Source organism: Typopeltis vanoorti, chromosome 2 (genome assembly GCF_054136105.1).
Source record: "Typopeltis vanoorti isolate ZY-2024b chromosome 2, IOZ_Tvanoo_1.0, whole genome shotgun sequence".
NCBI classification, from domain to species: domain Eukaryota; kingdom Metazoa; phylum Arthropoda; class Arachnida; order Uropygi; family Thelyphonidae; genus Typopeltis; species Typopeltis vanoorti.
The window spans coordinates 137,025,508-137,039,504 of NC_143550.1; the positions used below are offsets into that span (position 1 = coordinate 137,025,508).

At 35.0% G+C, this 13,997-nt stretch overlaps 1 protein-coding gene across 3 annotated transcripts in view; it reads right to left on the minus strand.

Annotated features, from left to right (window-relative positions):
• Positions 1-13,997, minus strand: part of LOC150109453 (uncharacterized) — a 710,474-nt gene that overhangs the window by 603,876 nt on the left and 92,601 nt on the right. For all 3 annotated transcript variants that reach the window (XM_090413228.1, XM_090413221.1, XM_090413233.1), the window contains exon 2: positions 5,569-9,215. In XM_090413228.1, the coding sequence (XP_090269354.1) occupies positions 5,569-9,178 (3,610 nt within the window). In that variant the 5' untranslated portion in view covers positions 9,179-9,215. The remainder of the gene's footprint in view (positions 1-5,568; positions 9,216-13,997) is intronic.

A 13,997-nucleotide genomic window follows, 5' to 3' on the forward strand; every position in this document is an offset into this window, starting at 1 on the left:
TTCATTTTAGTGGGCCATTATTTGTTCACTTCGGTTTTTTCTATTAAATTATACTAAATAATATTTATTCACAGCTTTGAATTCACGTGATATCTCCTATTTTACAGTTTCCATACCCTCGTTATTTATTTATTTATTTATTCATGTCTACATATACACTATGGAGACCCACTCATGGCCGCATTGTCCAATGACGCAGAAACGTTGTACATGTCAACACAGGCGACAACAATATTCTCAATACCCTACACAGCAGCACAATCATTTCCTCATCGAGACCTTTTATCATATCCTTTTCGTCATTACAGCAATCCTCTTCGCTATCTTAATCGTTCTTCTTACTATATGTCTCTTGAGCTTCTATCCACTTTCACTATAAATCTCTTTATTCCTCCACATGCTGCAGTATAGTCCCTATGGAAACTGTACTGCAATAGTTTCTTCTGGAATTCAGAAGAAGCACCACATCACATTAATTCTTCATAAATATTTCCAACATTGAAACAAACAAACCGAATCTCATCCTTGAAGCTATTGGCTGTTTTCATCGATAGTAGCGGCCCAGACACAGAAGTTTCTGTCTCCATCCTTCGTATTAGGAATGATAGAATTGCGCCAACTAAGCCATGAGGAGATGAGTATATTGAAACAGTTGTTATTAGGCTAATCCTATTCTAGTCTTACACAATATCATTGAAATCTTTATACAACACTAGAAAGACTAATTCTTCGGTAATTAGATGCCACTGTTATAATAGAACATCCATTTTATGTAATCTCTCTCTCTCTCTCATTCCATCTCAACTTAATTCACAAATCTACCATGCAACTCCCTTAAAACTCGTGATGATACGTCATCCATTCCGATTGCCCTAAATTGAAATTTACGGAATATTTGAAACTCTCTTTCCATTCTCGCAACTCTTGCAACATGAGTACCAAGCCCAAGGCATAAATATATTAATTTTTTCAGCATTCACTGAATTACTTGAGAAAAATAAAAGTTGCAAAATTCATAAATAGCATCACAAAATGAGAAACTAATCAAATATGTTTTATCTCTTCCTCTTAAATCTTATCTGATGATCAATCAGTGAATCCGAACCAGCGTCTGGATTAGATACGTTATTTACCAACTTGGGTGTGAGCTACTATGATTTTTTTTTTTTTTTTTTTTACCTGTTCAAGTACAGAAATAAGCAAGCTGTATAGCAGTTGGGCAGCATCATATTTATTATTTAATTAAAAGATTTTTGAAACTTTAGGTGAATCCGCCGAAACACCTTATATATATATAATAACAACAAACTGTGTTGTTATTATTACGATTTGCATATTGTTCTTTTTTTTTTTTTTGTCATTCATAATTTTCAAGATATTCCTATTCTTATTCCCTTTGGATTAATTTTGGGAAGTTTTTTTTTTTCGGGGGGGGGGGTAATCAAAATTTTCTCGTTTTGCTAAATAAGTAACATAAATGTAAGAGTATTCTTTGAGAACTTGATCTTCACAAGCGAATATTGGCCATAATATATTTAATTACTGAAAGAAAACATTTTACAAATATAGAGGGAAAAAATCGATTGATATAAAATGTTACAAATTACAATTGGTACAACTAGTTTGTTAAAAATGTTTTAAAATAAAAATATTAATTTTTTCAGCATTCACTGAATTACTTGAGAAAAATAAAAGTTGCAAATTTCATAAATATTTCAAAACTTCATAACAAACATTATCAAATATTTAAAGATAAAAAAAGTCAGCTAGTATGAAAAAAAATTGGACCGAGGAACTATAAATTTGGTCCCTCTAAGTATGCTAATCTTTGGTAAGATATATTTTAAAAATTAAATACAAGTATTAAAGTCTTTACAAATCTTCACTTTTTTTTTCCAGTAGTACTATAACAACACAGGGAACGAACCTCCTTAGGTTCCTCCCTTCAACACATAAAAAATTATTTACATAAAAATGCACTTTGACACTATCTTACACAAAAAGAATTTTTCCACCACATCTTACAGCATTATTCGATATTTCGAATTAGAAGTAAACTTTTTTTTATTGTTTTTGTTGTTTGTTAAAGTCAGTGAAGTTGAAATTATCATTTAGATTTCACCTGTGATGAGTGAATTCGCTCGCTATTAGCTTCTTAATATCTTGCATATATCATCATTACTTTGTCTGATATATTGAAATTTGAGCAATATTCTTCGAGATAAATAATTAGAAAAATGTACAGTAAATAATTTTCAAAAATAATCTCTAATTTAAAATAACACACAGAAATTTGAATTTCACTCCCTTGTATAAATATTCAATGTATCATTATAATTTGATATACTAAAATAACTATTTTATGAATAAAATAAAGGTAGATTATTATTTTGAAACCATTCCTAGAATATAATAAATAGCTGTCTATTGTCAGCTATTGTCGGGAATAGTAATATTCTCTAACTACAATGATACTTTAGTAAAGCGGTACTTAGTAAAAAAAAAAAAATAATAACGATAAATAATAACAGTATGAGACAAAGCGGATATCAGAAAATTTTAGACTGCGAAAAAAAAATCAGTTTTTTTTTTTTATTATTATTAATCTATAAACTGTAAAACTTTTTATGATGCAAGGAGTCCATTCCAGTATTTTCGACTTTCAAAAAAAATGAATAAAAAACTATGCTTTGGAGATCTTTGATGTCTCACTTTCAGCAATAAAACTAGTGCAAGACTTCTATTGGTAATAAATTTCAGAGTCAATGCACGAATAAAAGCATACGAACAACTGCAATGCAAAGTGACATATGTAAATATTCATTCTGGATCAAAACTAAATTCACTGGCTAGAAGGCAATTGCAGGCGAATCTTCAGTTGTGGTAGGGATCAAACGTAAGATTGATGAATGTGAACATATGCCTAACGGCATCTCATGTCCATTATCAATTTGAAGGTCAAACTGTAGTTATAAAGTATAGATAGACATGAATAATACAGGACGGGAAAAAAATTATATTTTTAATCCAAGTGAAAGCAAAGAATAGTTTACTCTGAGAAACCAACGTTTCAGACTTATCTAAATAATTTTATTGACTGTTTCTTTCCCATCATATTGCTTGTTGGTGACACTTTTTATCATCCAACAATTGACTGGAATCGCTTGTCTTTGTGTACACAGTTTCTTTACCATAACACACAATTTTGGCATTCTTTCCTAATTTTACCATTAAAAATTGTTCGACTGAAACCATAGTTGAGATGGGTCGACGAATTTTAGTCACGATTTCCAAATGCTTAATTTCTATAAAATTCGTTCCGCCAGAGCAGGATTATTGTGTGTAAGGAGATACGCCCAAACTAATCTAAATAAATACTAACGTATTTTGGAAAATGCACCTAAATTATGAACAATTATCGTTTACCATGCTTGATAGCAGGAGCATACAGTTCAGGGTGAGGAAAGGGCGTGTTGTGTTCGAAACAGCTGTCACAGGCTAGTGAAACTTTAATCAAAAGCTCTAATAAAGGGCAAACACACTAGTCAGAGTTCGTCTCTTTAAGTAGTGCAATACCAACGCCGAAGACTGTAGTATTTTGAAATTTTTAAGTTTCCAAATATTTGGGTTATAAAACAATGACGGATTGTTAATATCCTTTCTTATATTCTCTCTGTAATATGAAGCGTCTTTTGGGCCATAATAAATACCACTTCTTTAACGAAATCGGTTCCCACTGTTCAAGTACGACTTGCAAATATGTTATTTCTTTTCAAATAATTGCGATAGCATTACAAAATAACTGCAATGAAGTTTCCTGTTGTTGCAAAATAATTGCAACTAGTTTCGTATGTAATTGAAATATGTTGCAATAGCATATGAAACTTTAGCTAGGTTTAATATCTCGTTTATATAATTCTTACAGTAATTAGGATGATTTTTTTTAAATTTTTTTGTAAATAATAGTTTTAATATTAAAGTTAAAATTGTTCTTTACAAAGCAGTATTTTTCATTTGATAATCGTATTGTATCAGAACTTCTAGAATGACGATTTATAAGAAATGGGATACGGGAAGATGCAAACAATAAGGTTGGATCTTAGTGAAGATGTGGGAAGTTATTTTGAGAATAAATCACGAATTCACAAAAACACAAAAAATTTCGTAATAGAAGTAAATCTCTTCTTAATGAGATAGTCATTTTTTAGTCATTTTTACGATGTTGTTTCTGATATTTTTATATGGAATTCGGTTACATAAAATACTTAAAAATTAGATGGAAGCAATAGTAATAAAAAAGCGATCAGTAAAAAAAATGGAATCCACAATTGAATTGACGTTAATTGGTCTTTGATTATAGGAATCATATTTTTTCCTGAGTGGAACGAAACAGGATTGTATTCTATCTAATTTTTCTTCTGGAAAATTAGAAAAAAAAAGCAATTATTTTTTTCTCCCTTTTCGATTAATCAAAGCATCTAGAATGTCAAAACTAAGGCAGAATTAGAGGACTAAATGATTCTCTCTCTCTCTCTCTATCTATTTAATTTCAGGAATCTTACAACGAACCCATTCAAAAATTTCATATAGAAAACAAAACAAACCCACAATTAAACTCCTATAAGAGCAAAAACATTTTGTACTAAAAAAGATAAAGTGAAATTACCAAATAATCAGAACGCGCGCAATACGTAGTACACGAACAATTTCTTGGTCTTCATAATTTCAGTTTTCCAATAACCACTTTGTCATCCAGAATTCAATTACAAATAATATTTTATAAATTAAAATGACATAGTTGAATTGTGTTAACTCAATGCATGTTTAGTATTAATTTGATTTGCTGTGCAGTTTATTTGGCTTTCATTCCTATTGCACTTCATAATTAAAACCATAGTTTAATCGAATAATCAATGTGAGATATATAGATAGGAATTCTAATTATATGTTTGTTAATAATACACTACACATAAACAATAAATTATTCGACCAGACAGGTGATCGCAGTCCGCACATAAAATAGTCACTTTTTTTTTTTCTACACTAAACACATGGGGGCAGCACAGTCCATTGTCCAATTAAAGTTCTGTTAGTGTTCATGCCTTGCACTGTAGGCATCAATTAGTAATTAATGGCATGCATAATTACCATTCAGCTCACAAGAACATGCACAGCGTGCTGGTTTGTTTGCATGTGTGTGCGCTAATCACCATTCCCACAGGCTTTTCAAGCATCTTCTACTTGGACCAACTGAGGCACTACAGTTCATTGCTTTTAGACTTTTTTTTTTTTTTTTTTTTTTAAGATTAGCAAGAAAGATGACGATTGAGCTTTGATGAAGATCAGCAAAAATTACTCAAGAACCCAATTTACACTAAGCGTGAGTGGAAGAGCAGTGCTTGGAAGAACGCGGTGAGATTGCAAGGCGGTGAAAAAAAAAAAAAAAAAAAGATTTGCTGTGCACTATTTGAAAAATGTGTGGAAGGAAGGCGAGCACCTGTTGAGTCCTCGCATTGATCTTCAAAAAAGCTTGACACTATGCTAGAACACTTACATCATGCAGCTCACCTTTTGCCGCGTCTTTTCTTCCACTCATGGACGAACTCGTACGGAATTTATCCACAGACATCAGACTAGGCAAATTCTTTGTATCTCGAGCCAGTGACGTCAGAAGTTCATCTAACTGCGAATCATCGAATGGAGCGATCCTTTTCTTTTGGGTTTCCGAATCGGACCAGAATTCGTGTTGTTGATGGGCACTTGGAGGGGTGGTTAACGATCGCTTACGTGGTGGTTCTGAGGGAGGAGATAATGGTCCCTTTAGTAATTCTGCTGGAGTATTGCATAAGAGATGAATTTGTTGCTTGTTGAAATCTAGCCAATTTGCTTTATCAAGATTAATATCTGCAACTGTATAGTTCTGTTTCGTTTCCAAATTAATTCTGCTTTCTGTTAAAGTTTCAGTACTGGTGAGATGGTCATGACTGTCTGTCTGTGGTATTTCTGCTTTGGTATTCTTGCCTTTTTCAACAGAGTTTATTTCTTCTGTCCGAGGGTCGTCATCATTTTTAAGTCCATCTAGTTCCTGCCATTTGAGCGACTCTTCTTCTAAAAGGGCAATAATGTCTGCCATGCTTTGAGCACGTTCAAATTCTCGAGGTTTTTCAGCTTCCTGAGAATCTCTCACCAAGTGAGCAATGTTTGCAGATAAGGAACGGACCACGCGGTGTTTTTTTCGTTTTGATACAGAAGACTTATTTGTGCTATCATTGACGTCATCAAGCTCGTTAAAAACAAATTCATTGTCATGTTTTACCTTATTGGGTTGCGTATCTTTTCTTAAATTTCGAAACGCCATATCGTCCCTTACAACATCCGGGGTAGCTCGAGGACGATAAATAGGTTTTGGGATGTTGTCTGGTTTGGCATGCAAATAATCAGATGATGTTGCTTGTGAAATAGGACCCAAAGGAATCCCAAATGGCGGATGTGGAGGAGATACTTTTGCACCGTTGGCTTGAGTATACATTCGGTAAGATAAGTCATCGTGGTCAACATCTGGCTCTATTTTGAGGCTGATAGGGGGAACATAACCTTCTAAAGACAATGAAGGAGTGAAGTGAGGTGAACATAGAAGATAACTTAGAGATTTTCCATTTTTAGGAGATGGAGCAGCTGGCTGCCTTCTGTGTTTTCGATATGCTAGATCATCTTTGAGTTTATTTGGAACACCTGATCTCCTCTGTCGTGGAGTTCGATATTGGTTACAAGCTGTGCCCAATATCGATTCATAACTGTCTGCCGCATTCCTGCGTAGTAAAGACTGGATGTTATCACTAAAGCTTCTTGTAAGAACTCGTTCATTTGATTCTTCTGATGACAAGGCCTGGCTAGACACATTTTCCAATGATGGTTGTGGCCTGCTTAGCTGGAATTTAGTTGGCAAATCCCTTCTTTCAGCTCTGTCTAACAGATCCTCATCGTTAAGTTTAAGACTTGTATATATTTCTTCTAGTTCCAGCAAGGCCTTATCTAAATTTTGAGAACATCGTCTTTCTTTTTCCTGTTGAATCAACTGATCAATACGATGATCTGCTGGATTAATTGTTGGTTGATTGACGTGTTTTCTTGTTGGTGGTATTGGAGTCGAAGTTTTTTCTTCTTGTTTGACAGTGAATTCTCTTTGCATTAAAGAAGTAGGTCTTTGTTTTAGCGAAGTCACTGTAGTGTCTTTTTCCTGAATATGATCTTGATCTTTTGTAAAATGTGTATAAAAGGAAGGTTTTGGAGAAGAAATGCTCGTAGGATTAGATTCGCTCTCTGAAGACTGATTTATGGTGCTTTGCATGTTTATATCTTGATACCGCTTGTTAGGATTGTTTAGCAAATTAAGATTTTTTGGAGACTGTGGAGAATTATGATGAGATCCGTAAGGAGGTTGATGGCTTTGCAAATTGCACAAAAGGCGCCAAAATTGAGGATCACTTCCAGTTTTTTCGACATCGGAATTATAATTGCGCACGTTTGAACGACCATCTGTATATTCTGGAGTTGGATAAGGATTCTTGAGCATTGGAGCTTGATCAGTATATGAATATATTAAGGGACTGGAGGGATGTCTATGGTGAGAAGGGTGATAAAAAGAGGAAGTGTCTGTATACCTATGTTCAGGATCTAATTTCTTATTCTGAACTGGGGATATATCTTGTCTATTAGATTTAAGTTCATATTGGTTAGTTACACATGGAGGTTGCCATGGTACAAAAGGTGGCGGAGGCACATTGTGAGGATGCTGCATCTTGTTGAATCCTGAAGCATGTCGAGTCCATTGGAAGTGAGGATGTTTTCCAGAGTTAACGCTGTCATCCACCATACAAGACAATGGCCGCTGAAAAGATTTATATACAGAAGGAGGTTGGGGTAATATTCGTTGGTGACCATTATCTGCGAGAGTTCTGGATTGAGAGGAACGAGGTGGAGGTGTTGGAGCACGACCTAGACTAGGACTGGAGGCAACAGACTGCGAACTAACACCTGAATCTGGAGGTGAAGGCTGCGAGAAAAAAGGAACATCGTTGCCAAGAGACGACGGTGGTGGCGGTGGAGATATAGTAAGAATACCAAGTTTTGTTTGCTCGTAATTCTTTTGAGTTGCGAGTCTTGCCTTTGGATCTGGTGATGGTACGCGTCGATCATTCCATTGGTCCGTTGTAGAAGTAAGAGGGAGTCCCACTATATTGAAAGAAGGCAGTGGAAAGACTGTTTTCTCTGTTCCGTTGTAGGCTGGAAATCCCCTTTGATAGGAGTCGAACCCATGATCTGAAGAAAAATTACTTTTTTTATCATAAGAATAAATGCGAGGTTCAGGAGTAGATGAATTCGTTCCTTTACTGTAACGACCAAGTGGAGGTTTACCATCGTCGCTTCTCCTGCTGGCAGTGGAATCAACCATATGTTCGCTGTATTCAGGTCGTCGTAAGAAGGCTACTTCGTCGTGTGACATTCTTCTTACTTGTCGATCGTATTTTGAACGAAAGCGTGGTTCTCTGCCGTAGCGGTGGATGGCTTCATCACTGTGATAACGCGGCAACCTCCTTTGCTCCTCTTCTTCCTCGGTCGAACTGTCTCTGTATTTTTCTCTCTCGGCTTCTATCCGAGCTTTTAGAGCTTCAAGGCGTTCCTTTCGACTGGAACTATCAGAACTTTTCGACGATTTACCAGTGGAACTGCTGCTTCGAGTTTTTTGTAAAGTGCTGCTTGGTGAACTGCTGATACTGTCCCCTCCAGCTTCTGGTAAGGATAATCTCGATGGAGGTGTTTTGTTTATGGTGTACTCTTTCTTCGGAAGTCCTACTTGTTTGGGGATTTCGTTTTGCTTTTTGGCATTTTTGGAAGGTGAAATCTTAACAAATTCAAGAGATGAGCAAGATGTATCCGAACTGAGGGAGCTTTCTTCGCATGAAGTTGTTCGCTGTGGGACGCTAGGTGATGTCAGTGGCAAACAAAATGTAGATGGCTTAGAAGCCCTTCTTCTTTTATTCTTCTTCTTTTTTATTTTTTTCTCTTCTTTTTCAAAAGCAGCGAAGATAGTCCGATAATCTACAGAATCTGGCCTACTATAGGTGGGAAGACTTTGTGACTTTTGACGGGTACGCGGAGGGGGAACGCTCCTGTCCATCCTCTTCCCTCAACTCTTCTCTCAGTTGGCAATGGACCTAAGGGGTAAAAGAGCAAAATGTAAATAAAAGACTTGCGCATTGCTATTTGATATCTGAACTTTATAAATTTTATTAATTAATTAGCTCATTAAAGCAACAATAAGTTAATTTGCTTTGCACACACACACACACACACACACACACACACACACACACACACACACACACACACACACACACACACACACACACACACCCCTAGGTATGTGACGATGCTTTGAACTAGAAAAGCTGTGGTCACATTGTGCTCCATTAGGCCCATGATATGAAGTTTCTCTTTCGCAGTATGCTCTTAAGATCTTTTTTCAGATACTGTAGTTTGCAAATTTCTGGTAATTTATTTAACAATATCTGCCATGCAGAAGCTTCGAGTGAATTTTCCATAGCAAGGATTGCGTTTATATGCGATACACTTGTTCGTCTGAGGTCCGGTTACCTGATACATGTGTCTGGTTATTTTCAAAATAGTATAACTTTGTAGCGGCATAATACTGTATATTAACATAACTGTGTAATGACATGTGTTTAGCTGTGGTATCTTACGTTCTGTCATTGCAATCCAAATAAAGTTAGCATCGTCTCTTTGCTCTCAGACGACCAGCTTTATCATTTTTTATAATTACGTTTTGTTTGTCACGTGAAGCGAATGCCTATGGTGCTATATCACAACTTAACATGTTTGTTTTTACGATAGATCAATGCTTCGTGTGTATAGAAAATAAGTCTGTATAATGCTGTATACAGACTTATCTTCTATAAGTCTGTACTCGTATAACGCTGTATAAAACTTATGTAGCTTGCATAGTATCGTCCAGAGTTTGCTTTCTACATGGATTATGTGACTGTTCCAGTTTAGATCTACATCAAGGTAAATTGCATAGTATCGTATTGTTTTGGAACGTTCCCAGTCTACTGCAGTATAAAGATAAACACTGCATCATACATTAGCACAGTGTAGTTAGGTATATGTTGTGCAAACTAGAATCGTAAAATTACAGTCATGGCAACGATTTTGCGGAGTTCAAAAAGGACATAGTTATAGGAGCTAGAGCAGTGTTTCTCCAAACTTTCAGCACCTGCGTACTTCTTTTAAAAATTTAATAACGCCGGCATATCCTTCAAATACGAATAATTATAAATATGTTTATTTTAAAATATTTCTTTATAATAAATTGCAAACATGTTACATGATTTTTTAATTTTTTTTTTTTTCCAGATCCACAAGGACAAAAATGCAGTAGATGTATGCATGAACGGCGAAATACTGTAATTGCCGTGGTCAACCAGACGCGGTCCTACATGGCAAGAGACGCATTTTATTTAAAAATTCCTTTAGATTTTTCAGTTTTTGAAAAATTAGTTACAGAATAGACTGCACTTATCTGTGACAACCAAAATGTAAAAGAAGCTTAAAAAAAAAGCCAAAATTAAAAATAAAAAAAAGTGCCTCGTACATCTGGAGATGGGAAATACTGGGCTAGTATTGGGTGCTTCTATCTCAGGTACAACACGCATTGTTGGTTGTTCATGGTCCACATTAAGATGTACACTAAATGTTGCACACATTCTGTGTCGATTATACCATATGAGCCATTGTACCCTTCGCTCACTATGAACGAGGTAACCAACAGGTGAAGTTACCTCTCAGTACAACGGGAAGTATAGAAACGATATCCCAGATGATGATACGGTGGTGTGCTTCTGTTCATAGGACGAGTTCCTCACAAGTCTCTCTCTCTCTCTCTCTCTCTCTCTCTTGCAAGCAAACGTCATCGTTCAAAGTGGATGTGGTGATGTCAGCAACATGACAAGTGGATACCACAGGAGTAGAAACAGGAGTGCCAGTGTGATGAGCCACGATTCCTGCTGCAGATGAAAAACAAAAAACGTTCTGTTTTTTGGATGACCAATAATTTCGCTGTCCTCAGGCAGAAGAGAGCAAAATACGTTTTTTAAAAAGTTATATTTTCTTACATTACCACTTTAAAAAAATTTATATATCATCTTTCAATTCTCAGTTCTAAGCGGAAGTGCCTGAAAAGAATGCGTTAAAAGACCTCCAAAGACATTTTTTTTTTTTTTTTAGATTACGGCATTGAGATGACCTCTGGTAGCATAATATTCACACGAAGCTTCATGAAAATCAGTGCAAGAGTTCAAAAGAAGTTATTAGGGAAACACGTATTGGGAAGAAAGCGGGAGGAAAACACGTTGATCTGATAAGACAGTTTTCCCTTACGGCAAGCTGCAAATAAAGAGACGATGAAAGATTTTTTTAAGAAAAAAAAATGATGAAACTGATGAGAAGATAATCTCAGAGATGGGAAAAGCTTAAAAACGGAAGAGCATAATCTTATTTGTACATAAGACCCCTGTAAAATATATTTGTTTTATTTAAGTATTTAGATATATTTTCCTAAAATTACAAAAAGGTAGACACCTAGAAAGAAATTATTCATTATATGCTAAAGTATAGAACCGAAAGGCTTCGATTTCATAATAACTTTCTGACATAAGATTGCTATGGTATTGAACAGAAATTTTCGCCATCTGCCTAGTCTCTAATGAGAGCCATCAGTTCAGAACTGCTGTCAGGCCAGTGAAACCTAAGCTAAAAACACTAATAAAAGGCGAATATAACCATTTTGGAGCAGAGTTCATGTCAGACAAGTTTTCTTTTATTTTTATTTTTTAATCTAATGAGAGTTATATAAGGCAAACGCTGTGGCCAAGCAATTGATCTGCTTCTACCGATCCATTTGTTCGGGAAGGCGTTATGTAATGTGGATTCCATCTTGCTGGAAGATGGTGTTGTTTAAAAGATTTCATCTCTGCAATTCGGAGATGAAGAAACTCTGCAACATGGCAAGATAACTTTCTCCATTAACTGATTTTTTAAAGAAGAAGGGCCTGTAATGTGGGACTATAATGTGAGAAATTGATAAAATAAATATTAAAAAAAAAGAAAGAAAAATCAGATTTACATCGATGAAATATTATATAAAAATTTCACGGCCTAAACTTTCATATAATTTTAGTAAATAGTTCCATTATTTGTATAATTTAGTTATTAAAACTTAAAACCAGTGCAGGACTATGAAATACCCTGTATTTGGCTATAAAATATGGATGGATTTATAATATCCTCCATTTTTTAATTTCTAAATTTAAATTAAAATAATAAAACAGAGTTGCTTTATTTGTTTTAAGTATTCCTACTTTTGTTTGAATATTCTTATTTCTTTCTCAGTCAGAGACACGTTGCATAATACAGATAGTTTTTTTTAACACAGAACACACCCAAGATTATATATGTAATACTAGTCAGGATTAGGAACATGACATGGCGGAGTTGTCTACTGCATTTTTAGTAGCCTTTCGTCGTTTTATATGCTGCCTGAAATGGACTCAACTGCAATAATACTGAAAACTAAGATTGTACAGTCTACCGATTTCCAAATGATAGAACTAGGAACTAAAAAAGTGAATTCTGCTCCCTTTGGAAAATGAAAGGCATTAGAAGATTTATATTAAATTTATGCAATATTAATTTTCAGCAGAGATGGCTACATCTCAAAATATGCACTGATGTTTTGAGACCGCTGTAGCAGTAATAACTGACGATTAAGTTAACGCTAATTACAGACCAGTCACAAAACTTCATAAAATGAAGTTTTGTGACTTCTGTCCACTGTCCGATCACAGCTAATCCTGCGTTCATACAAGCTGGATCTGAACATCATTTGGGGTGATTTGGCTTGTAATACTCGGATGGTCCGTGCACGGAAACTAGGGCTACACACTTCATACCTATTTTTTATGTTTTAGTACAAACTTTTACAGCTGTGGGTATTTCTTGAGTTTCTTTTTCACTCACTTTTCCACCAATTAATGACGTCCACCAAATTTGATCACGGATGTCCTGAATATGCTGCAGTCGCACCGAAAGAATTAATAACTAATGTGGTAGTCTATTATAACGCCTAATAGACATCTATTAGACCTACTATTACCTCTACACGCTCCATTTTCATCACTGCATACCTCCAATAATTTATCACGTATTTTTTTATCTTTGCGATTTGTTATGCCACGTAGTTTAAGCAACATTCGAAAAAGATTAATGTCCGTATAACTTTTGCAAATTAGTGGGGGGGGGAGGATCGGGGGGATGTTTATTGAAAAGTATTAGTTTAACCCATAAGGTCTGTAGACAGTAATGGATTATAGGTTTATAAACAGTAATGTTTCATTGGATGGTGCACAAACAGTTGTATAAGTTTTATATAATCCTTTCCTTTTTAATTTTATGACCATAAGGAATAGCATTCTCACAAACAATAACCTGAAAGACATCAGAATGTTAGATGTTAAAAAAAAAAAAAAACTGATAGGGAAAAAAATCTGAATGATAGGACAAATTTGTTCTGTATTTCTATAACATTTTGTGCATGCAAAAAAAAAAAAAAGGATTCGTATTCGTTGGAGCAGGATTCCACAGCTACAAATGTTTAAGTTAATCCTTGTTGTGAATACATAGGATTTCGCAGAGATTAGTCTTATTCAAAATACTGTTATCAACATTGAATTTCATCGATCTGTAATATGAAAAGTATAACAGACAAGTCATCCGATGTTTTTATTTTATTTTATTTTTTTTTTATTTCACGAAGCTATTAGAGTAGAGGCTGGTTGTATAACAACGTCTGGGAAAGTCATTAAAGCCATTCATAAAAAGGAAACGACAAGTAATCAAAACACACGAATTAAGAGCTTCTC